Raw genomic sequence first — 26,548 nt, 5'->3', positions numbered from 1 at the left:
GACAAGAAAAGATTCTAAATAAAATCTTTAAAAGTGTTTCGGTACACCTTAAAAAAAGCTCTAAGAGCTGTACAAGCAGAAATCACCATATGTCATATTAAGTCTCGAGAAGACAAGTCAAAAGGCAATCGTTGAGGAATCTCGGCACGAGAGGCATCCGTCCAAAAACACTTCACGCCTCCAAGAGTGCCGAGATGAGTCCTTCATGGAACTCAAGAGTCCCAAAGTAAATAGGTCGACCAAAGACTGATAAAGGATATTGGTCTTACCTGCATAACGAAATGCTTCACTGTTGGTCTCCGCTAGCCATTTTGCGTACGGGTTTTCAGTATCGTAGTAAGGACCCGTTGGTGGGACTTCGCCTACTTCGGGTATTGAAGTGTTCGTTGGGTTCTGATCCGCGTTGACCGGGCTGCAAGTATCCTTGGGGTCCTGGAGGTCCAAGATATCCTTCACGCTAAAGCTTCCTTTCGTCCCGCTCATGGCGAGGGCAGTGTCCATCTGCAAGTGGAAATTACGGCATGCGTGACGTGTGAATCCAACGAACGGAATATTGAAAATATGCATGTATGTTGTCAAAGATGAGATTTGTAGCTTTCTTGAGATTGTGACAGAGTCCGTAAGTATCCCCACTCAACTCAACCGAGTGTGTCATCTCCCATTGCTAATCTGTTTTATGTCTGAAAGTGTCTCACCAGGGGGCTGGACACCGTCACCGATCTGTCAATTGTGGGAGGAGCGATGAGCGATAGAGTCCCCAACACATTGGCTAGACTGAACAAAGACAATCATTAGCCACTCCACCGTATTACACCCAATTTGTCATCGCAACCGTGATTTCATACGCTGCGTCAATCCGCGGCCAACGGGAGCGCTCGGTCGATAATTATAAGCTAGTATAAAACCAGATTGTGACAATGCTATCGACAGAGAATATCGCGACTTGGGCTGTGCTGTTGCATCCACACAATTGGATTTCCTTTTCACTCTGCAACAACTGATTCAATTGGCCGAGCCATTTTGGGCCGCAGTCGGGCGGCCTCAACACGCTGCTCGCTACCGTTTGCCGCACAGCACCTTAATTTACGATCTTTAAATACCAAATGGTGTTATTGAAGCTCTTATTATTATACAACTATCAACGGATATGATAATTTCCAATCAGCCGCCGGGTCCTGGATTTATCATCTCAAGAATAGACCAGCTATTGGCAAACTGGCGGACAATACCAGCAGTTGAGCCCACCATCTTTTCACCAATTATATAGGCGATAAAGTTATAGAAATCTTCCCCTGAGCTCTTTATGGTGGTCCTGTTTATCTTCCTCGGTCTCTCAGACTCTATAGTCCGATATGGGCGATTTCAAATACCAGAATGTTGATGTTCTTTTTATCATTTTGCTAAGTGTGGGTTTAGAAGCTCTAGCTGGCGAAGACAAACAGAGGCTTTACATAGAATGCAACACCATTCGCTTTGGCACTTGTAAGAGAGGTTTTTTCAAATGTTTTATGGCGAATATAGGAACGATGTTTCTTATGTGTGTTGAAAGGATTTACTGAGAAACTCGATAAATGATAAATTAAACTAATTAGAAAACAATACATCTTCCGATGTCTTGAACTAATATCATTTGGACAGAAAAAAAACATTAGACCAATTTATGTGACCAAGAAATCTTAAATTGTGATCTATCCTATTTCCCTCTTCGTATATAGCGTGAACCTTGGCATCCTGGTATAACATCACCACTGTTTTGGGAAGAAAGAAGGTTCTCATAAGATTTAGGATGTAAACAAGCTCCTCCAGTTCTTTCAGCTTCTTCTTCATTGTCGGCAACCCAAAATTACATTTCGGATTAGCAGTTCAATTGACCAATTTTACAAGGGACACCCACAGCGTAATTGGCCTTAGAAGAGATAGGAAGAAACTTAAGAGTGGTTTAAGCCTCAGGCGTGGCACAGTTTAATCACGAGTCAGAAGTGATAGAAGACAACTAAGCCAACAATATATGCTCACCCTTTGTTCATGTTATCTTTTGAAGTGCGCGCAGGATTTTTCAGAAATTTTCACCATCATTGCGTAATTCCATTGAAACCCGCAAATATCGCCAGATCAATAAACAATTTCAAGTAGTCAGAAACACACCAGATTCATATATATTTTAAAGCATCTACAGTAACTGGTAACTAAAAGAAATATATCTGAAAAGTTGCACGTTTCTGAACTTCTTTGCCTCATGAGTCGAGTTGTCCAAAGAAAAGATTGTTCATCCGACAATCGAAATGTCTGAAATATTATTTTCATCCGACAACCAAACGGTAGCGTATATAGTTAATCATACACCACTGTATTCTGGCGTGAATCAAAGTGTTCACGAAATAACCCGAGGATGAGGATGCGATACCAACTTCAAAAAATTATTCTTGCAACCTGAGGAATTGCCATTTCGGGCAACGCTTTTTGGCCAGGTGAACCGAGGTAATCGCAACGCAATCTGTATAGCCGGGATCCTAGCAGGTGAAACCCGGTGTGTGCCCAAAGGATAACAAACTTTCCAGTTCTCCTTATGTTTGACCATTAAGTTGACACTGGTGACACGAAGACATCGGAGCCAAGACTCTGTCAATATCACCGGCGACTCGCATGGTGAGGACCAGATGGACAAGCAATCATCCCCGCAGGGGAGTTCATTAGCTGCATCCAGGGACGAATAGCTGCATCTCACTTTTATCTTTTTCATGAGCAACAGTTCGGTTGCTTTTAAAAAGCAAGATCGTTGGCTGTTAGTGAGTGTTTGTGAGTGTTTCGAGTGGGTGATGTTTAAAAGACCCATTGGACTTATTTTGCTTGGCCGTGGTGCCGTTGGATTTCAAATCACTTATCTTTTGGAACTGAATCTCGACTATGTTACCTGTGTTAGGTCTAAATTTAATGCTAATCAACTTTAAAAATGAGATGCTGACTGGTTAGGAGAAGATCTTATGTGAATAATTTCACATGCGTTTTGGACGAATTTTTTTATTGTGTACTCATATTCCTTCCGACCGAGCCACTGACATTGGTCATTGACGCTGCCATACCTGCTTCCTCTTTTCCAACAAATCTCGAGAGACACGAAGTCTGACTGGGGTAACCTAAACCCGCGGAGGCAAATATCAAGAAGCGACCACCATTCAGCGCCATCAACAACAAGATAAAGAGCACCAGCCAAGATCATGTCAGCGCACAAAGACGGGAAATCTATCTAAAGGATGTCTTGTTGACCTCTAACAAGGTCCCATGGACAACTTATTAGGCCATTGCTTGGTTCCTCTACAAAGCGGTTACATGAAAGTTGCTCTGTCAATGCACTGTGCATTAGAACGCGTGCATCGCCTGTGTTTACATGTTTCCTTCTTTGGGTTTATCACGAAATCGGTGTGGACCTAAAAGGTTAGCTTCTCGGTGCAAAGGACCGTGTGTTTGCTTCAGGTCACACAGCATCAATGATATTGGTGACTATCTGGCAGCGGTGTACTTGATTATCAGTTCGCTGGGAAAGTTTCATGCAAACTGTAGCTGAACATTTTATTTACAGAAGATGGCTTTCCGAAATGGAAAATATGTAACGCAAAAGTCTACCATGATAGAAATCACCATGTAGTAATAATTGGTTAAATCATACCTTCATAACTGCGAGCGGTAGCCTTGCATCGCCCATCCTACTAGCCGTTAAGAATTGTAATGGAGTCAGCATCAAGTTCAGTATGACTATTACTTGATAAGATTCGGACGAGCTTTTAAAAGGCCTTACTATTACTTTGTATCCAATCATATTCCCCAGAGAAGAACATGACCTCGTCTGGGTTCCTGGACGTGAATGAGCGTGAGATGGACAGTCTTACGGGACCTGGCCTATCACATCTAAGGTATGCACCTTTGATGTCTATGCAAACATATAGATCATGAGTTTCTGAAAAGTTTGCATGGACAAACTTCCGAGTTGACACTGGTAAAGCAAGAGCCTATCACGACGACTTTATCTAACTCTAATCTTTGAAATGACCTGAATGATGTGGCCGAATTCTAAGAACGAAATAACGTTTGCACCTCATGATTCCATCGACAATCGTGTGACTTTTATAAAGAGGACAGCGATTTTATTTTTGCCTTATTGATTAGTCAATCGACTCGACAAGAAAGGAGAACTACCTCCCCCCCCCCCCCCCCCCCAAACACATGCACGCACATAAGCACGGATGTTTTGCACTCCATCCGTGGTTTAAGTGACTGTCGGCCAATGAGCTCGTGCGACTTACCTCGGAAAGTGAACTGGTGGGACTGACTTATCGGCAAATGAGCGTGTGCAACTAGCCTCAGTAAGAGATGTCAAGATACTGGTATTGCGACAAGGATTCACGTGGATGTCCCCGGCTGCGATATATTTTGTACATGGCACTATACCTCCCTTCTCAATCAGTACATCATACCTACCCCTAAATGGGAGGCAGTCAGAAACAAATGACGATAAACTGAAGAGTTTCTCATCGGGTGTTTAGAGTACGGTAATCAATTTTTGAGTGAGCGCACTGCGTGATTTTGCAAGTGTTTACCAAGCTGTTAGGCCGTCCCTGAGGAGATGTGGACGCCGGGTTTACTCTGCACCAGTGACAGATGGAGAAGAGTTTGCAAAGTAATCAGCTAACATTGGCGAACGTATGGCCCGGTGATGGAGCCTAGATCAACTGGTAACAAAGAAACAAGAGACCGGACAGTCTGCGTTAACAATGCGGTAATTTGGGATACATTTGTGTTATAAATGGAATCAATTAAAGGACGTGTAAGTCAAATAACGTGTCATTTGGAGAACTGATAGCGAGTTGGGCTCGGGGATGAAACGGTTATTGAAAGATTGATACGAACGGAATTTAAACATGTTTTAAATTATACGTTCTGGAGAATATTGATTTAAAAACTGTGTTCTTATCACAAAACAAACCAGCTGAGTTATTCAGTCCTAGAGAATGCTTTGCTTCGAATGGCCTGAATCCCGATGATACAGTGCCCGGACCAGTACCATGTGTACTTCAGATAGCATATTGCCCGTGCATACGTTCCTCACGACGACCAATAGCTTTCACCAACCTGATATCTGCGGGCTATGTAAATATCCACTTTTTACAACCATTTTCAATTTCACGGACTTTCAAAACATTTCGGTCCTCAAAATATCTTTGATAATTGAGCACCTGAGGTGAAAGAATTGAACGCTCCTTAAATCTTGCTGCCTTGCCTCTGACTTACTGCTCGCCCTTCTGCCCGATTAAACCCTTTCATCGGGTTACAATAGGCAAAGCAACACGTGCGTTTTCATATCTCAAAAAGGTGCCTCAGGAGAAATAATAGGCAGGAGCACCCATACGGGGTGCTTCGCCCGGAATTGGCAACCGACCACACTGGATCCGGGAAGCAATTTCATGCCACCATGTAATAGAATGGGAAACAAATGTACATTTTTGAAGTGGGTTCGAGTGTTGCCGCTTGTTAACATTTCTTATAGTCGAGGCCCGAAACTCTCATCCCATCTTCTGAAGACACCCATTTAAGTTCCGCAGGCCCCTTTCTTCAAGCCATTGGCCCCTGAATCAGCATTTTTAGAAAAATGTTTTAAATGAATTGAAAGTGTGCCGTGGGCATTGGGAAAGATAATCTTGATGAACTGATCAGTTATTGGCGTTTGGCCTGTGGGCATAATCCTTTTCAGATGAAACCCTTAAATCTGCCTTCCAATATTTTTCAGAACCGGTAGCCTAAAATAAAAGAAACAGCGAACAAAAATTATGATCGACACTTCAAATGTCTTTTTAACAAATACATGTTAATGAACGACCGAAGTGATTATGATCTTTTTTTCTTAATGACGGAGGTTGAAATACAATATTAAATGTATAGTGAAATCGAATGCTTTTGCATCTGGTAATTGCAACTTATTATTAACAAAAAGGCCGTACCAATCATCCATTCGGCCCTTTCTGAAAACTCCTTATGAAAGAGTTCACGTTATCCCATATTCTTCCAAAGGGATATAACGAAAATGTACTTCCATATCTGAAATCGGATACAGATATCAATTTCATATGTGCCTATTTCATAATCCTTATTAGGATTGAAATTGGGAATCTGTACATCCTTTCCATTTGAATTTAAAGCCGGATTGCTTTAAATCTTGAGACTCTATGGACAAGATTGCTAATGGTAAGCCAGCTTCTTTTTTCTCTCTTAATCCCCTCGTCTGGTGCATTTGAATTGAATATCATTGCTTTGGATTGTTTTGTATCTCTGCTTTAGATATTGTTCGACTTCAGTGGACTTTGACATTTCAAAGAAATTCAAATAGTTCCTAAAGCACTTTGGCTAAATATTTCTTTAAAGAAACGAAACGCGTTTCCGATTGGTACATGTATACATAATCCGTTAACGATAAGAACCCTATACAATAGGCTACATTTTGAAATCAAACGCGTGCGGCAACTCAGGTCCTGATTAAACTTTATAGCACTTACCATCATTTAACAAGTTTTTGTTCGAGCTTTTTTTTAAAGTCAAAAAGTATCAAAGACTTTCGGATATTTTGTATGGAGAAAGAATGTAAAGTGTCTGATTTTACAATTAACGCAAGGGGAATTCTGCCTCCCAATCGTCATTGCCAAGCAGAAGCCCTCTGCTCAATCATGGTATTGATACATGTGCTGAACAAGCACAGGCATGACAGGACACGAGGTGTATCTTAAAGGGTTAATAGGGATGAAGAAGAAAGCCTACATTGCTGCTTGAGGAGAATTGAGATTCTAAAGAGTGGCAGTTAGAACTAAACCGGGCCAACATCAGGAACCCCAGCTGTTGTCAAGAGAGGACGGTCTGATGGCTTTTTTGCTCTTTTTACGGCCGACATCTTAATCGAATTTCACGGCTTTACACCTTTTCAACAAATGCAGTCATCTGCCGTTGTGCTGTTCCGGGCAGGTATAGGAATCGTCGCACTAAACGCTGTGGGCATGACAGGGCAAGTGACACAGGCACAACCCATGACATTGTTCCCCGGGCTTCTTGTAGAAAATGTCAAAATTCCGCCCAAAGGGGTCAAGACCTCTTTAGATTAGCTGCGAAAATATGTAAAATTCAATTATATCGCCAGGATGTCAACTGCTTCTGATATTGCCTCAGGGTATATGCATTTCATTGCACAAGTGGTCTAATTTGTCCCAAAAGGCCCAAACCGTGTCAAATAATATTGCGGGGCTTTGCACACACAAGGGCGACCACACCACATAACTTCACGGTAACAGAAATTGCGTGTTAGCTGCTTGAGTACGTCTTCAATTCCTTCTTTCACTTGGTGAAGGACTCTTACTTTTCAAGATGTTGTTTATTAAAGCGTCTGGCCACTTGCTGAAGGGCGGTTGACCAAGTCGAGTAGGTTGGAAAAATGGTTTTGTTGGGAGATGTTTTGACGGTAACGTTGGGTGCTGTTTGTCAATGGCATCTACACTAAACATGTTTCTTTTATCATAAATTTTCATTTCTAGAGTGGAACAATTGAACGAAAGAAGAGCACTTCCGTCTGTATTGAAAAAGCTGTCATCCTCTCCTTGTTCTCCGGAGGTTTATGCACACAGTTTTTGGGCATCAATTTGGCAAGAGATGACACCTTGTTCTTTCGCGAGGGTGTATTGATTGAAATTCAGCGTATACCTTTCGTTTTCACGGCGTACATGTAGCTTACTACTTGATAACAACACGTGTTTTTGAGTCATCCCCGTGTCAATGATATGAACAAAGACTAGCAAATGGTTTTATTTAAATCTCAATGTACATTTACACGTTAGGCCTTTCTGTACAAAACTGATAGAAGTAAAAGCATTTTTTGTTAGTCTTTATTCATATCACCCAATTCTTCTATCCTATCATAAAATCGTTTCAAGGGCCTTCAACAACCATTATATACTATACCTAAATTACCATTAATAAGTGTTTAATATTGCCGATTTGTTCACAGTCAGGTCAACACTCTGAGGGATAAAATTGTTTGTACATACTTCTTCAAAACAAGATTAAGTCTGTTAACAATTTGACACAACACGCGTATCAATAAACTGATAATATTCATTGTCAGCAAGTGTGTATTTTGGGTATCTAAATAATCAAGTCCAGACTACATGTAAAGTACTACTTGGTAGTAGATTCAAGAAGCCCCTTACGGGCCGAAAATTTGAATCAATATATGTTCTTCAGTTATATAATTAGTTATATATTCAAACAAGATAGTTACCTCTGTATTTCTTTTTTTATTTATATTAAAAATGAAAAAACACACCTTAAAACCAAATAAAAATAACCCCACTTGGCGGAAACATTACAAAAATTAGGTATACGTAGATGATGAATATATGCCTTAAAACACATTTGCTTCGACCTGCCATTGACAATCACGTCTGCTGGAGGAAGATGATAATCAGGGAAATAAAAGGACCAGTGGTGACACCTATAAATTAAGCCATCTACTTACCCTCTGGCCATAGGGAGTATTTAACAAACTGTCCAGGTATGACATTTTATCCATTTTCACCAAAATATCGTGAAAAGAAACGTCCCCACAAAATAAAGGTGGTAACAACAAGGCCAGAACAGCCAAAACCGGGGACACAAATATAGAGAGTTTTATCCTCGATGTCTTATCAGAGAATGTGCCCGTCCCAGATCGCATGGGACTTCTTATGACTGGACGTATCGCGAAATGCAAAGTTCACCTGGGCCAGATTGTTGACTCAAGAAATGATAATGATAAAGCGCTGGGCCGTATGGTTTGATAAGAGGTCCATAAAACCATATGATATTACCTCCATAGATCATTTAATGGTCAAAATATATTTCCATTATTCCATCTTGTCATCTGCTGCAGGTACCCCATACATTTATTGGGGGAAACCCGTGTTTGTATTGGCCGGGGGAATTTCGCAGATTTTGGTGTTTCATTCAAATACAGTGGTGAAGCATCGTTTAGTTCTCAGTCAACTACAATACATTCATCACCTCCCCAGTGATGTCCCACTACCATCCATATTGCCAGACGTCCTTTGCAGAACAGCAACCAACGCTTTGCTCAGTGATTTAATTTTGTGCCATCATTATACTAGTACATGAATATGAAAATGTTCTCCATAGATAATGAATAAGACGAAGACGATAGGTTTTTTAAACGCTCGCTCAAAGAAGCTACTAACATACGAAATGTCATAATACAGTGTAATACGAATACTGTATCAGTCTCGGTTTCCCCTTTGAACATGTGTTTTTCTTCTCTTGTCATCTTATGTCATTTACGGGGAACATTAAAAAAACAATTCAACCCGAATACGCACCGACCAGTCACTCACCTTAAGCCTGTCCCGACAAGGTGATTTCATCGATACCCCGATGACCAACTAACATGATTTATTAGTCCTCAAATATTTGTCATAGTCCGTGTCCTAAATTAGTAAATCATGAGGATATTTATCAAATACACATACCAGTTCAAAGTGTGTAGATTATAATTTAAAATTTGGTAATATTGACTTATTTTATTTCTGTCTTTCAGTCACCAATGTTTAATTCCTTTCTCGCTTGGAAACTCTGGGCAATAAAGGCAGACCTATGAGCCAAAAAAATCGACAGCCCAACTTTATACACACTTTTATACATTGCTTCACCAATGCCATAAAATTCTCACGACCACGTCAGAAAAATTTGCGAACATTTGGCTTTAAACTATCACGGTCGACAGTAAGAATTATCAGCTGGTTAACTCAAATTCGACAATGCGCAATAAAACCCCCGGCCTAACGCTGCCAGATTTCATCAATGTTCTGAAGTGTTTATAGGTATAAGTGAAGTTAAGCACGGGGTAAACACCTCAAGGACGTCATTTGGTGATAGTTGTACTAAGTCTATGGAGAAAATGACACCCAATACCTGTCTTTGGAGAAGGTGACACCATATACTTGTCTGTGATTGTATTCAGTCAACTACCTATTACACCACAAGTACCAATAAGTGATTTAATTGATAGAACATTATTTGCCAACCTCCGTTGCCAAAATTATCAGTTCCTCTTATGTTTCACTTGAGTCTCGGTAAATTTGCTATCTTTAAGTTGCTCATTTAGCTGATTTTTATCTGTTTTCTATTCCCATTCTACTGTTAGAGCGTAGTTTCAACTAGAGCTGCTTTTTACAGGTAGAGTGTAGTTTCAGCTGTTTCATTGCTTTCTATCGACAGATATAAATATTTCACAGATTAACTGTTTTGATTTTGTTCTATTGCTATTTCCTAACACGTAAAGTGTAGGATAACTCTTTTAATTTATTTTTTATGAACGTAAAGAATTCCTGATACACGTCGAGTGCAGATTATCAATTTTGATTAGTTTTCTATGGATATGCATCTAAGATAACAATTTCCTATCACACTCAAAATTTAATAAAATTCTTAGAAAACATTGTGACACAGTGCTATTGCGCCAGATTGGGCAGATGTCTCAATCTTCGAGTTTAGAATGGGCAGTCATCATCATTGAACATTTTAAAATGAAGCAAAATATTATTTGCTCCTTTGCTCTCATTCAAATAAAGCTTTAATTCCAGTAAGAGGCACTTGTAAAATCGACAAACATAGAAATTCATGGACTTAAAAGCACTTGACTAAAGCTATTACACTTTTGACACCTTAGGCTACTAAAAATTGAATATATTTAGACCTCTGAAGTGAAGCTTTGAGTGGTTGAAAAATGGATTGAAGTACTCATATACAGTAAGGTCAAGAGTCGACTTTTAGACACCCAAACTCAACTCAATATCCTTTGTAATTCTCAAAAGGCCAATAAAGTAATTCGCAAAACTAGTAATATCACACGCAGTATTGTCAAGCAAATAAAGGAGTATATTTACTGATGGGTTGTCCAAAAGCCGTTGACGGCAAGTTTGACGCCTTTGAATGAGTTTTCAAATGCTATATCACACTTCAAGCCATATTGTAAAGAAATGTGATGAAAGATGAGCATTTGGTGTCTTTCTTGTATGATTATGGTGTATATATGAATATTGCCGTTATAATATGTTCATTTTGAATTCAATGACTGAGGAACTGAACCATGAAAGGCCTGATGTTGATGGTTGAATTGAAATTCCTTTGCTAATTTCTGATCGCTTGACTTGTGTTGCCCTGTGAGATAAATCATTGGAGAGAGGGCGGTGTAACTGGACTTGATGATTGATGGCTTCGGACAAGTTTTGACTTGGTAAGAATATAACGTTCAATGCAATAACTTTAGCCTCTTCTCTAAAAGCATGGGTATACAAACGTGTTCAAAAATGTACGTCATAAAGCATGAGACACTCTATAAATGCCCTTGACTTACATGCAATTTTTTTAGTTAGAATCTACGAGCTATTTCGCTATGGAAAGTATCATATCCCATCGGTTGATGCCAGAATTTTACGTTATATTGGGAACTGTAAACTTATTTGCCCCTGGCTATAATGCAATGGTACTACGCAAAATGGTTGAAAAAAAATGCCATCAAGACATGATAACAAGTCTTTTTCCGTCGGCCTTCCAGTGGCTTACGAACAAGGTTTTATTTTGCGACCAAGATAACAAAAACAGTTATTTTCTGCTGCATCTCCATATCTGTAGAAACCTTATCCAAAAGTATCGAATCTCAAGACGCAATCTAGACGGTCAAACATTTCACTATCTCGATCTCAATCAGTCATAAACGCGATCAAAAGACCAAACAGTCTTTCTACAGAATTCCAGATAACCTTATTGATATTTCTTCGATCGGCAAACGAAACTTATGAATCACGGTACATACGCTCGGTCCGTGGCCCTAATAACTCCAGGCTGGTCGTGATAACAAGGCCATTTATCATAGGACGGGTAAACATGGTTTCATGATAGCCAGTCTGATTTGACACCGGACAAAAGGTAGATTTCCAACCAGATTGCACGTCATAAAGGGAAATTATAAGACATTTTCACACTCGTTACAATTCTTTTGAAAGTTTCTTATAATCATGCTTCTCGATGGTATTTCATATCATGTCTTCTTTTATAACGACTGTATTCAAAACACTGCTTTCCTGTGATGAAAAAATAATTCGTATGATGCCTACTATTTAACCCAGGAACTAACAAAAACTGGAGTAAAACATTTGTGGTATCTTTCTACATTTTGTACTCATTCTGCCATGTCAGATTATCATTGGTTTCACCCGCGTATCACATCATCTGCCTATTTTATACACTTACGGTCTTTTTTCATCCATTATACATACCAGCTAGCTCGTGGTATTTTCTAAGGGCTCTATAACCAGAATGGAGGACTTTTTCAACTTATGCGACATTGCTACTGTTGCGACGGGCGGGAGGGGAACACAAAGGAGACGACGCGCAGCTTTCTCTGGTAGGCCCTTAGGCATAGTAAGCAAACACTGGTAGATGAACGACTTGCATCTTGTATCCCGCGTAAGAAAAGACTGGTGTTTCGTTGCTCGTTTTCAAAAGTCTATTTCAAGCTCAGATGACGAAATCATCCAAGTACACTAATGTACAGTTTGATGTACACGTATCCAGTTAGATTAAGATATGAATTTTACAAATACCGGGGCATCATCATTCAAATAAATGAATTCTTCAGTGAATTCCTTCTGTCATGAATTTCAGTCTTACTAGAAACTACACTTTGTGCATTTTCCAATATACATGTACTAGATTCATAATAAGGTTAAGGCGTCAAATAGTTTAAAATTGGCATTGTTTTGGTGCAAATAATCCTTAAGGATAAGAAGGCACAACATCATACACTTTATCGGCGTTTTAACAGCAACATGGTCGGATATAAAGCCTATGAAAGGCAAGTAGGCCTGGCACTTTTGCTCTTATGTTTGACTTGTGTCGGCAATTTACCGCAAAGAGTCAGATGTGTTAGGTTAAGTTTGCTTTTATTTTTTGACTCCGTGACTAATATTTTTTTAAAGAACTTGCGTATTGTGTGTGAGTCAATATTCTACCATTTGGGAAACTTGGAACCGCGGAACTGATGTTAAAAACAAAGCATTTGCAAAGTTATGTTTCAAATAAGCGGATATAGCCAACGGCTTCTTGAAGAAGAAAACCAATCTCTTATAGTGATTTCCACCTGATATTTATCTTACCGTTAAACAATGATGGAGGAACGCGATTAGGGTGGTATTTAAAACAAAAACATCGAGCAATATTTATTTAATTACTGGAAGTAGTTTTAAAGAAGTTATAGTCTTAGTTGGCTGGTATTATTATTTTATTGTGATAAGCAAATCGATAGAAAAATGCCGTAGATTGCTGAATTTTTAACTAGTCTAAGACAATATTGCAGCACAATATTGTCAAGCAAAGGTGTATTTGCAAAGTGGAAAATAAGAGTCGGGCAATAATCACCAACGTCAGTGTTCCTCCAACAGATATCTGTACAGAAATATATAAAAAGTGGAGATCCCATAAAAAATTTGACGTACTCAGTCTGCCGCTAAAAATTTGTCAGGTTTACGTTTAGGGACTTAATTGGTGCACGGTACTAGTCTGTTCTGAGATTTTCTCGATTTTCTTAGATATTTGGTGTAAGTGTGGAAAAATGATAAGCATAAAAGATCATAATAGTTAGCAAATCTGATCGTGTTGAGGGGGGAGGGGGCGTACCCTCTCTACGCTCCCTCTAGATCCTCGCCTGCTGCAAGTCTGTCTAACATCATCTAAACATCAGTCTTTTGGACTGGCGATTTCAGAGGAAATAAACGTTACTCTGACAGGACAACCGGTAAACACAATTTGCGCAACAGCAGATGACGGATGGCGTTCACGGAGCCCGGATGTTGCTGGTTTGCAGCCGGACCCTAATAGACCTACTCAAGGGTAGAATAAATATCAATTGCTACCGATATTCCTTATCTTACTTCTTGACTGTTGAACGCTGACTTGAATTAATGGACCAGTAGTAAACGAGCTTATTAGACTGACATCTTGATTGTGACAGTTCACATAAAGGCGATGACGGTGATGGTGACTTTCATGTTCGAAAAAATGTAATATTATTCAAATGATATTAGTTTTTGATTATTCTTAAGTATTTAAAGTGACGTGACAACCAAGATAACCTTAGTCACCCATTAACCTTAAGTCTTCGCCGGGAAAACAAATACCGGTTCGGCATCATGTTGACATCATTCTTTTTCGTTCTCCAAAAATTTGGTAAAATAAGTAATTATGATTTCCCTCTAACTATGTTACAGTTCGTCACAAATGAACCATGAGTCTCCCTTTCGCACCCAAAAAAGATAATGGTGGATTGTCGAGGACATTTTTAGGGAGAATATAAATGAGATAATTTTATATTACATATACATTCAGCAACATTAGCTTCATACACCTGTATCTTTTGATAGAGATGACACATTTACCAAGAACGGGAAACAGCCTCCGGCAGACTTCTTCAATAATTGTGAGGAGCAAATGATATCAAGTGATGAACAAGAAGTTGTTCACGAGAAAAACTATAGAATATACACTCAAGAATTTACAAATCAGTGTAAAAATCAAATCTCAACAAATTCTATAGGGTTACATAATTTAAAAGGAAAAAATGATGAATGTACTCACACAATGCAATTCCAGAGATAAGATGATTTCCAAGACCTACTCTCGGCCATTACTGTCAGCCTCTCAGCATCAACCAAAACACAAGTACGTACTCCTGGGCCAACTATTCTAATACAGACATAATTGTTCGAATCAAGTCTGCCGTTTCCCCCTCAACTAACAATTTGCGGAACACCTTTCACTTTCATCCGGCAAATCATTGGCTGAGAATGCTTAATCCGATATTCAGTCGATGGCGTACTCCGATTGGCGGCCACGCCTTTCGCGATGGACACATTGGAGCATTAGCATCACAATATGTTAGCATTTGGTTAATGGTTTTAAGTCAACATTTCAGAAAAGTTTCTGAGTCTTGAACATATGTTGTCTTTTTGCTCACATGCTCTCCTGGGGCAGTGTACCATCGCTTAACCGTCCATTGGATTTTCAATTTACCACTTGACATTGAAAGGTACACAGTGATAATGGCAAAACTTTCATATGAGAGATCTACTTGGTGTATGAAATGCTATTATTCAAATGCTATATTTTCGGAGAATACTCTGAAAGCCAAGTGAATGTTGACATTTGCGTTGATGCTTTCCCCAGTAACAACACTGAATATCTGGAGAGTCTTTAGATTCATTTTTGTCCTGATATTGCAACGACGATGATTAAAACTTTATCAAAAAGATGCAAACTCGGGTAGCAATAGTATTGAAAAAGTAATGCGAGTATGGTGCTTCGTGTAATGATTTTAGTCGCGTGCATTGCATGTACGTCATGTGGACATGTTGACAAAAATCAAGGTATGGATGCTCGTCGTATGCTCCGAAGTATGCCCGTACAGAAAAAAATAGCAAATAGTTATAGAGCTATTGGAAGACAATATTTTTTCTAAAGTGTAGGTCTACTACTACCTTACCTGTAGTTAGCCTGATACTGTGGTTCGTATTACATCACAGGCCGGAGGGCACTTTTAGCCTTAGTTCCAATGTCAAGCCTTGAAGCTAGGAACTCATTTTCGTTACTCTGAGGAACATATCTCGTTACATCAAAAACCGCCTTATGCACAAGCTTGCCCTTTTCTGAATTGATGAAGGGAGCAGAGTATAAAATATTCATGAAAGGTATGATATGGACAGGTGGAGTGGCACTGATGCAACCCTTTTAATGTGATACCCTAGGGCTGAAAGTTACACTTTCTTTGCTTTCTCACACCATTCATCTGCTCTTCCAAAAATTCAACATTTGAGAAAGGTTGGATGTAAGCATCCCCCTCTATGAAACTAAAAAACTTTGGTATTCAATTAAGCTTTATAAGAAAAGGACATTTCCATCGGAGGTACATTCTTCCTCTGAGTATATTACGTTTTGCACTTCTTATTCCCAACGTCCTATCATATTCCCCGGTAGACCAACATTTTTGCACTGCCACGATGAATTAAAGCATCCTACATGTACCTGTGATTAATTCAAGGCTCCGTTGACTCAGAATTGCTTTTATAACAATATATTTCACACAAACGTTAAATCACAAAAAAAACAGTCCAGTGCAGCTTTTGAAAATCAATACTTTTACATTAGGTCGTGTTCATTGTCGTGAAGTAAGTGTACATTTCGTATAATTTTGTTTGAGTCATAGAGTCCTACCTAGCGCTATTTCTTAGTACTCAATTTAAAAAAGTGCATCTAATGTATCATTTTCAGCTTCGAGCAGAAAATAAGGCTATGCTGTAACGATTCTTCTTTTCACTTAACATGTTTTTATCACAGCCTTTCGTGGAGCTATCCAACACACGAGTTTTAAAAATAACCTCTTGATGCCCCACTTATGCTTCCTGTTATTTACAAGAGAAATGACAGGCCTACGTAAGAAAGCCCAGAAGTCTCATATCGAGATTCGAAATTCGAAATTCAAAACGCGACTACCTTGAGGCATATTTCATTCGGTGACTAACTACATGTAACTGGTTGAAACCATTGAAGAAAAGCACTCCCTTCCTTGCAAACTTTCAAGAAAAATATGGTCTGTTTTACTTCTTTAATTTTCTTGGTTCTTTGCTGTATTTTTATTTATTTCTTTGTAAATACCGAATATTCGTAAGACAATCAACGTAAGAAATATGCATTTCCGTTTTTGTTTACATCTTTAAAACGTTGTCGACATTGTAATATATTTAAGTTATATTTGCTTAGAGAACCAGTCCTTTAAAATGGGAAAAATAGATAAACATAAGACGGTACACTGTGAAGTTATGCCAGGCTATTACTAAGCAAAAATCGGATTGTAAACATATATATATATAGGATCCGCTGACGCCTGAAGTTTATTACAAATTGAAAATGAAGACGAACAAGTCGATTTGCAATAGCTGTGTCGTTAAGCGACTCTTAACTCATGGAAATAAAGACAAGCTTTTGCTTAAACGTTTACGGCTTCTTTAATTATTGGCACTTGCCATCTCTATCAGTATAAGTCGTTCTTTCAAGGGGTTTTGTGGTCATTGTAAGTAAGGAATCAAATCTAAGTGTAAAATGGTAGAATAGTAGCCAAGAAGGTTTTGGATAAGAATACCTCGACATTGAAGAGGTTCTTCGACCATAAGCCCAGCTTCCGACAAGACAGATTTTAGACAACCTCAGCTGCTTATTCAAGTCGGCAAATACACTCCATCAGGATCAATAGGATGTTAGAAAACAAAGCATTCGATACTTGGATCTTCTTTGTCGCTGAATCTCTCTATCTTGATTATCCAAGTTACGGCACGTGTTGAGTTCAATCGATGGAAACTAATGGCGTTCGCAGCCGAAAATCTCGCCTGATGAGACGGAGACAACCATTCCGCCATGGGCCCTGTGCGCGCATCGGACGCGCGCCGAATGCTCGATTTTGCGTGCCAGAGCTTAGGACCATCCTGCATGGACCCTCGGCTAAGTGGGCGCACACTCTTTGCCTGAGGGTGGATCCCAACACGCTTCGACGTCATAATACCTGCCCAGATTAGCAACTCCGAATCGGTCAGGGATCCAGGCGAAATGTGTTCTGATGAGAAAAACCTCAGGGTGTGTTATTAGTGCGCCATTAGATTGTGTTTGGCATGGTATTTAATTTTCGTCGACAGTTCTGAGTGTCCTTTGCTATCTACTTAGACAAAGGCTTGGACAATGGGTTGGTTTGGTTTCTGACAATCGATTTGTGACCAGGCGGTGTTGATTAGCTCAATGGTCCCGATCGATGTCCTTATGATCTAGTTAATTAAAGGGGTTGACAGACTCCGACACAACAACATTTCCAGAATAGTTCGTGTGCTTCCCCGGGATAGAGCAGCAAAGGCGGGCTGATGAAACACAAAAGTATCTAGTCTGCCGTTTTACAACGGGTAAAAAATCCCAATGCAGCATGATCCATGCTACGTGACACAGTACTTTGTGATGGAGCATATACACGCTTGCTTGCAACGGTACTGATGATGGCTTCGAAAAGAAATTTTCGTCAAAAACATTTAGCCCGCGGAGGAGAGTCATCTATTCTTAAGCACATTCGGATCAAAGCAAGTCACGGTACTTTGTCTGTTTTCAAGCGGGGCCCTCATTTTCAACTTTTTTAGTATCCAGGACTTATCGAATCAAGATGGCGTAAAAATTTAAATTGTGTGTGGGTTCGATCTCCTTTTTTATCCCATATCTGTTAGAACTCGTGCGCCTTCCGTCTTAACTAAATCTTTTGATCCGGCGAACGCGAAATACGGACCTTCGTTTATTTATTGGAAACAAAGTAACGGTTCCTGGGCTAAGTTGCTTGAATAAAATCTCATTATCGACGTATTGAGTGAGTTTCAGTAGCGGCACTTAGCGTTTTATTTGGCTTTCATCGCTGATCCTGAATCACGGGCGATGAGAATACCCCACGGGTCCAGTGAAATCTAGCGTGAGAGAACAGCGCTATACTAAACTGATTCTAAACTTCGCCATCGGATTACACTAACTTCCAAATCATTGCTTTGTTCATTAGATTCGGTGTTTGCCTGTTTTCATGTAATCCCATATTGAGTTGTCCATTTGTTGTGCTAGACGCCCCCGTGGTGCTTGTTCCTGTGTGTCCGTCCCAGGTCGCGCGGCCCTGAGGATTACTGGGCAGGAAGAGGACCAGCTAGGATCATCTCAAGCGAGAATCTCCCCGCGCTTGGGAACTAGGATGATGCATCTCCATGGAAACGCCTTTACTTCTAGATTGGGAATTTTGAGGTAGATGACAGGTGATAGGTCTCCAACAGGTTAACCATTTATCCACTTGATGATTAAGTCTGTTTGATACATATAAATGTTGTCGTCTTTAAAACAGCGCCACTACTGAGAGAGCTAAACTCGCACTTTACATTTTATATTTATAAGTACAGCCCAATCAGTATATCATGTACATTATTGTGGTAATCATTTTCCTCCTTTGGCATTAAATACTATTTCTGATATGATTTAAATCTGCCTGGAGACAAATGTTAAGATTCAGATTTCTTAATTATTACATTTTTTGGATTGTTTGTATTCTTGAAATAATGTTAGCAGCAATTTCTCACTGGTAAATATCACTTAATTTCAGTATTCAGCGGCATGCATTCACCATCAGATCCCTCGTGAAAATATTTCTAAATGCCTAAAATCAAGCTTATTCCTTGCTTGCGTTATGATATCATAGACCCGATCATGGACCATTTAGAAAGGATTGTTTAATCATGTAGAAGCGTCCACGCTAATGTACATGTATTGAATAACACAATGAATAATAAACGGCATTTGGCCATATTTGATAAAATGTCATTGATCAGATTTACTTCATTCGAGTGTGTTGACTTAACGCGTTTGTACTGAGTCAAGTACCTTTAAAATTATCACCATCTGTTTGTATATTCCTTACCGTTTGTGAAATCTGAATATTTCAAAATGGATCCTAGGTTCAGCTCATTTAAAAAAAACGAAATGAGTTGGACTGTTCATGTGTTGCCGTTCGTGGACACTATAGGTTCAGCGCGTTTTAAGAAGGGAAATATGTTAGAAGATGTACATGTATGTGTTACCTTTCGTCATACTAGGTACATTTTACACAGAGTACTTTTAAAACTGTTAGAAGATACAGATAATACCGTCCGTTGTGAAGCAATATTATGTTTGGTGCAACAGGTTTAAAAAAAGAAAAGCCAAGTGGATGTTACATATTATGTTTGCCATTTATAGAGTTGAGCCACTGGGTTTCGGCGCGTATCCGGCATCTTGAAAGCAAAGGACAGTTGAAAGGCGGGGATATTTGCGCATAAGTCATATTTTCATTTCAAAAGAATTAAAAATGAGCAATTTGAATACAAAGAGCAACGATTTAGTCTGTTTAAAGCCTCAAAAGAACATTGAATCACTGACACATCTTTCTAGTAAATGAAAAAGTCGAAATTTGAAGGTTGTATTACAAATCAAACATGAAAACGCCACTATAAAGAAACCATGATTTTTTTTCAAACGGATTTTGTTCTCACATTCGCTGTGGAGGGGAAGAATATGCAAATCCTATAAATATTATGGCGACACTTCTATCTAATGAAGAACAAAATAACATTTAGATTCTTATCGTGAAGAGTAAAGACTTACAATATCTTCTTGTGTACAAGTGTTTCTGAGAGGAGCAATCATCACGCAAGTAGAAGTCATAGATTGCCGTCCAATTGCCTCATTGACTGGAAAAACATTTTCCAATTACTCCTCCAGTGGTCATTATTACTTCTTACCGGCACCATTCAGGATTGAGGACTCTTGTCCAAACGAAGAGGGTCCTTCTCCAGCCGTCTTCAGCCAAGCGAGCTCTGAATGAGACCTGGAGAACGCGCGACGAGATGCAATTGTGGCGGAGCCCCATGCTCTTGGAGGCTTAGAGCTAGCCACTCCAAGCAACTTACCTTGCTTTCGTCAAGTTCTTCGGAACGTCAATTGCCTTTAGCCGTGCTCTTCTGGAGACCTCACCGTGCGGGTCGAGTGCGCTGCTTAACTGTTCTGGAGAACTGCACCCATTAGGAAAGACAATAAGCTTATATATCGTCACTCGACTTGGCCATTAACTTGTTTACTTGGCTAAAATGCCTCGGTATCCGCAAATTTATTATCGCATTTCCCCATATTTCACCGCCGTACGTTTTGATCATTTGTTTTGGGTCAAAGCAAAGAAAGCCATATGTCACGGAGTTTTCGAGTGGGATCAGGTTCGAGAGTTCTCTTATTGGTTCCTGAGTAAGTTCTATCCCAGTGACGTCAAAGAGAAGCCAAATGGAAAGCACTTGACCAAGAAGTGCAGATTCGCTCATGTAAATTCTCATGCACTTCCTTTCACCGTTTTGCTCTCAAAGCGCCGCTTGGATTAGCTGATCGATAGCAGGAATATGATGTTAAAAGCATAAATAATTTTATGAGATAAAATCTACTCGCGTCTAGGAACTAACCTTTAGATCAAAGAAACCCCTCAATGATCTCTTCCCGTTACCGATCGACGCAACCCGTGCCCGAGTCGAGCGGATTACCCTCCTTCAGCGACTCCGCCTATGAAATTGTCGCGTATCGGTTGTGTCATCGTGACTCATAAAAAAGTTCAACTGTCACTTTTATATTGCATGACTGAAACAAAATCAACTTACTGGTGTTACCTTTGTATCGTGTTTGCCATAGCTTTCAATTTATTCGTGGTAAACTTCTATTATTTCAAATTATACTAAACCTGCGTCAAAGCTTTTAAACCCTGGTTCGGAATTTGCCTGGTTTTGGCACCATTCAATCCAGGACAGATAAAGTCAGTCGAAGATGGACATATGTTAGTAAGCAATGGTAGCGCAACTGAAACATTTGGTTGGATCAGCATGCATTAATTAAACTGAGGCCAGTGTCCAGTCCAGAGATTTTTAAGCAAGATGTTTTTTCACTTAATACTTTTTTCTCATTGGTTGTAGGTGCAAAGTTTCATCAGTTTTTTCCTAAAAATCCACCATCGATGCCTTTAACAAAGATCTCTCAAATACGAGTGGTCAATACCACGCGTCCACTTAACATAAGTACGATCTAGAAAGACATTTTATATACTTCAACCCATTACTATCAAATCGATGAAATCAAAGTGAGTTGTCTCCCTTAAAGAGATCACCAATCTCCATTATCACTTGAGCGTATATATTCATCGTTTTATTTATCATGGACCCACCAAGCAGAGAAATACTTCGATACGGAGACGAACGCAATTAGGAATACTGAACGCTAATGTCGCCGGAGTCCGCACCGGTGAATAAACCAAATACTCCCGACAACGCATATCATAATGGCCATATTAGCTTAATACCCCCAATCGATGCGTTTTACCAGAAATCTCCATTTGCTGACTACTTCCTCCGATAGCGACATAAATCAGCCAGCGTTTTCCTCCAGTGCCCCTAAGTGTTAGTTAAATATACGTTCCCTTTATTTGCGCTGGTCGCGAGGATATCTATTCATCAGAGCGCACGCGCTCAAAAAGCGCTGACTGATTCGCTGTGTCCTAATGAAAAGTAGCCGTGGGTTGAGTTAAGTTGCCTTTTCCATCGGTTTCTGGTGATTTTCACCCGCGTTTGATCTTATCTCCGTGGTATTGATCGCGCGCGCAACTTTTGTTCCAATTAAACGCATCTCTTGCACGAATCACTGGTTTTCTTCACAATATTATTGCCTCCATCGATTAAGTTAGGTCTCCCATGACAGCTAAAACCCTGTTAATTGTTGCCAGTCCATAAACACCTCTATCTCCCTAATTGTTCTTTTCATCCCGCGCTATAGCACGCTGCGAATCCAGTCCTCGCAAACACGATATCGTGTCATTGAGCGAGCCAAGATGCAATTTACTCATTCCGAGGAGCGCTCTCGCCACGAAATAGGCTGATGAATGGTAACCTGTAGGAATTGATCGCGAACTGATATTAAACGTGCGCTGAGCTAGAAGAGAATAGAGACACGTTACACGCCTGTTTGGAGACGAACTCATCCTAGCGAGGCTGACAAAGCGTTTTAGTAATAAACCAAGATATTACTCAGTACCCATACTGACAACGACACATTAAAGGAACATGCAAGTTGGCGGAATCTGTCATTTTTATTAGAATTTGAAATCCCCAACTTAGGTCCCGTATCCGACCCTTTATGAAAAATTACCATTAAGCATAAACAAAAGGCGGTTATCTGGCAATATGCCGTGTTAGATAAGTTACACAATGATCTTAAGACATACTTTTAAAATGCAAGATGTCATGATCTCATGTTCGTGTTTTTTTGTCTGGTAAAATCTGCCTTTAATTGTATCGAAAACCCGATTATAGTCACCTCAGATCGATTGTAAGTTGTCGAGGTGGAGAATGGTAATAAATAAGATGGGAGCGGTTAGCTCCAGAGAGGCTCGGAGGGGTACTTGGTGTTTCTGGAATGGTGTAGGTGAAAGGATTTAGGAATGAGACGAGATGAGGTTGGTCGACTAATTCCCCAGCCTGAGTGTGTGCATGGTGACAAGCAGAGCAAGATAAATTGATGTGACTTCGTAAGCAGCTGTATTTAATTTTCCCTCTTAGACGACTGCTAATCACAAATTCAAAGTTCTGGCAGAAACGACCGGTATGCATACACGTATGGTCTCAATGAAGAAATAAAAAGGCTGTCCTCATGTATTGCGAAAGTCTCCTTCCCTTTGAAGCTGACATTCATATCTTTTTGCTTGGTAAAACGATCGCTCAGTAGTCACACTAATGCATTTTTTCACCAGCGAGTACACCGTACTTAAGGCAAAATGTCTTCTTAAAGATGTTCTTATTGTTCCACAACCTGGCGACCGTCATTAAGAAGACAACTTGCCCAGTATAGGCTTAATAGTTAATCCAGGCTCAGATCCAACCAACGAGGATTCGACTGGCTTTAAGTAGCCCCCGACCCTCCACCATCAAGCTTTAAACAACATCTAAAGCCTCAAAAGGCTTATAGGCATACGATGAGTCGGGAGATGACTTGTCATCGCGGCTTAAGGATCCAGCTAGACAGTTAGCAGCTGATTAAGTTAAAACCCTGTGGGGTATTTAGCCAGTCGTTGGTAAACCACCTCTTTATGTTTGACAGCAGCTTCAAAGACCTCGGGAGAGCAGATGACACGAGATTAGGTACATGAATGTCATTAAAAACTTTTACTGGTGGTTTGCTGTCCAATTCTGCGCATCGATGTGATTGTTCCGTCAAAGTGGAGTGCAAAATCAGCGTTTTTTGCAATCAAAAATCCCCATATCCGTATGAACTCGGAATCGTAAAGGAGAACTGCAGAACTCGTTTTGTGTGCAGCAAATATCTTACCCATTCTGTGTGTAAACGGCTGACCTCATTTTGTGTGACTGCCGACCTTATTTTGTGTGCAGCAAAGATCTTACCCATCATAGCTATAGTAATCAGAATAGACGACCCCAAACTGAGCGCTTCAGTTCCGGCGTACTCATGGCTGATGCAACTCGGCAGGACGGCCCACGATGTCCTCATCAGCAGTTGGTTTACCCGACTAACGCAAACGAGACAGCAGACCTAATTTTACATGCCTCAACTAAACCGTTCGGGCACCCTATTGCCCCTGCCTATTGCTCCTATCCCCTTCTATCTGAGTGCAGCAATAGGCTTACCCGACCGATGCAACCCTAGCTCCTATCCCCTTCCATCCGAAGAGCTTTATAGAAGCCATCCCACTGATCCCAATCCCGGAACTAAACATAATACCAACAAAGCGCCTTTCCAGGAGATATCAGGTCCATTTCTCTTACCGGAGGATGAGGTTAGAACCAAACTGATAAAGCTAAACCTCATGGCTCTCCAGCTTGAAAGAAACCAATATGGGGGTTATTGGTGGCTCATGAAAGGTGCTTTAGCGGCGGCTTCTTTTTGTAGTGTGTTCCCAAAAAAGGAGTGTTAGGTTAGCTGTCTTTTTCGTTTTGATTAAGCTAAACCTTAATAATGCTATCCCAGCTGAACGAAGTTGATGAGGGTTACAGAGGGCTTAATATAAAGAGTTATTTGGCAACGAGTTTCTTTTTAGACTGAACTTCACTTGTTCATTGTTGTCTATTCTATTCAGTGTCCCTGAAAATATATATGTCAGTTGCAGATGGAACTCAGCAAAATAAGTAACAATTGCTTGAAAGGAATTCCTTGGTATGGTGATTTCGAAATATTAGAAAAACAGCGGGAGCGGCCATCGACACGAACTTCAGTACTAATCATTTTGTTATTTCAAATCTGACTAAAAATTCGAATGTGCATGCAAGCCCTTATATATCTATTTATAAGACCAAGCATAAAATGAAAACCAACTTAAAGTCCCCGAAGACAAGACATTAACCTCAGGCATGTTAAATGTGTCAGCTATAAGGCAGCTTGGACTGCTATCGAGTTTCCTCAGTTAAAAGCATCCTGCCGAGCATCTTGTTCGGTTGGTTGAGCAAACACTTGATACAATGGCAACATATGTCAGAGGCTGGAACAATAGACTGGCCCATAATACCGATCAAATCCAATTAGGAATCTACGAGTCAACATCGGCGTGTCTCACCAGTTAAGATGGCCTTTAATAATGTTAATTTAGGCGTGATGTCGGGAAGACAACTATCGGAGCCAAATACTTTCGATGGACCGTTAGAGTGCCGAGCAAACGAGCGATTTAAATCGCTGCAACCCTTATTATACTTATTTCTATTTTCTTGCATTCTCGTTGTTATACATGTATCTCATTAGAATAGTACATCTCGAAAATTTTGTCTGTACGTTTTCGAAAAAAAAGAAATTTTGTCGCTTTCACAGACTAATGGGCCTCACGAAAATCAAAGCTTCGTCGCCACCGAAAAGAAACGGCAAGTGCTTTGTGAATTATATAAGAAAACAATCGCTCTGCGTTGATGGTCTATCGCATAAAAAGCGATTAAAGGAAAATGGCTTAAACGGATTTCATATTTGATATCCTGAATGACTTCAGGCGTAAAACACATCCATTAGAATAAGGTTTAAACATCAAGTTTGAATCAGGTGGAAATGGTAAAATCCCCTCAAGGGCAAGTGAAATGAATTGTACTAGATGTCTAAATAACCATTACACAGATTTTGTCTGCAAGATTTTTTTTTCGCAAAGTGGGGTAACGAGAAGTGACTCTTATACAAAACTCATTGCATGGGCTAGGTGGGCTAGATAGTCGTTTGTTGAGTCGTTTGATTTCGTCTTCTCCATCTGCAAACTGAAATTGAGAAATTTGCACTTTGCTGTAATTTAGTTAAGTTGAATTCGCCAGGGTTTTTTCATCAAAGTTTGAACAAATATATCTTATCAATTTCACAATGACTTGATTTGGTCTGAGGAATATAGCAGGGTTTTTGTTACCTGCTTTATCTTTCTTTGTTTCGCTGTTATAAAGATATCTGACAACAATCTCAAAACTTTCCAATGTTCAAACTTATCACCGCGAGTGCCGATGAAGAAGTTCCAACAAAGTATCCGAAGGTCCGCTTTGTGTAACCTTGGACAACTTTTCTTACGACTGCAGATCAAAATTCGCATTTGTCCCAGAGAACAAAGGAGTTTTGTCCATCTATATGTTAGACAAGGTTTCGATAATGTTGCGTCAATTCTTTCTCACAGCCTTCAATGATGTTGCATCCGTTATATTCACCTTCTTCCTGATAAGCCGAGTCTTCACATACCGCTGGGGGCGGCCATTAAAAACCAAAGTGACCGCCCTTTAGACGGATGTATTCATTTCATGATGTAGTGTGTTTCTTCTTGACTATGGCTATTCAT

At 39.9% G+C, this 26,548-nt stretch overlaps 1 protein-coding gene across 5 annotated transcripts in view; it reads right to left on the bottom strand.

The window, feature by feature from the left end:
• The window catches only part of LOC135484202 (homeobox protein Nkx-2.2a-like), a 31,653-nt gene extending 10,943 nt beyond the window's left edge, over positions 1-20,710 (bottom strand). Inside the window, exons 1-2 of one of the 5 annotated variants that reach the window (XM_064765438.1) lie at positions 20,634-20,710; positions 270-501 (exon numbers count right to left, since the gene is read on the bottom strand). In XM_064765438.1, the coding sequence (XP_064621508.1) occupies positions 270-501 (232 nt within the window). In that variant the 5' untranslated portion in view covers positions 20,634-20,710. Of the gene's footprint in view, positions 1-269; positions 502-3,664; positions 3,741-8,545; positions 8,708-14,712; positions 14,844-20,328; positions 20,494-20,633 lie in introns of those variants that run through there. The other 4 variants (XM_064765435.1, XM_064765437.1, XM_064765436.1 and 1 more) reach the window with 4 other exon arrangements.
• Between the last annotated feature and the right edge of the window lie 5,838 nt (positions 20,711-26,548).

Source organism: Lineus longissimus, chromosome 3, assembly GCF_910592395.1.
Source record: "Lineus longissimus chromosome 3, tnLinLong1.2, whole genome shotgun sequence".
Taxonomy (NCBI): domain Eukaryota; kingdom Metazoa; phylum Nemertea; class Pilidiophora; order Heteronemertea; family Lineidae; genus Lineus; species Lineus longissimus.
This window is presented reverse-complemented; position numbering and strand designations above follow the sequence as displayed.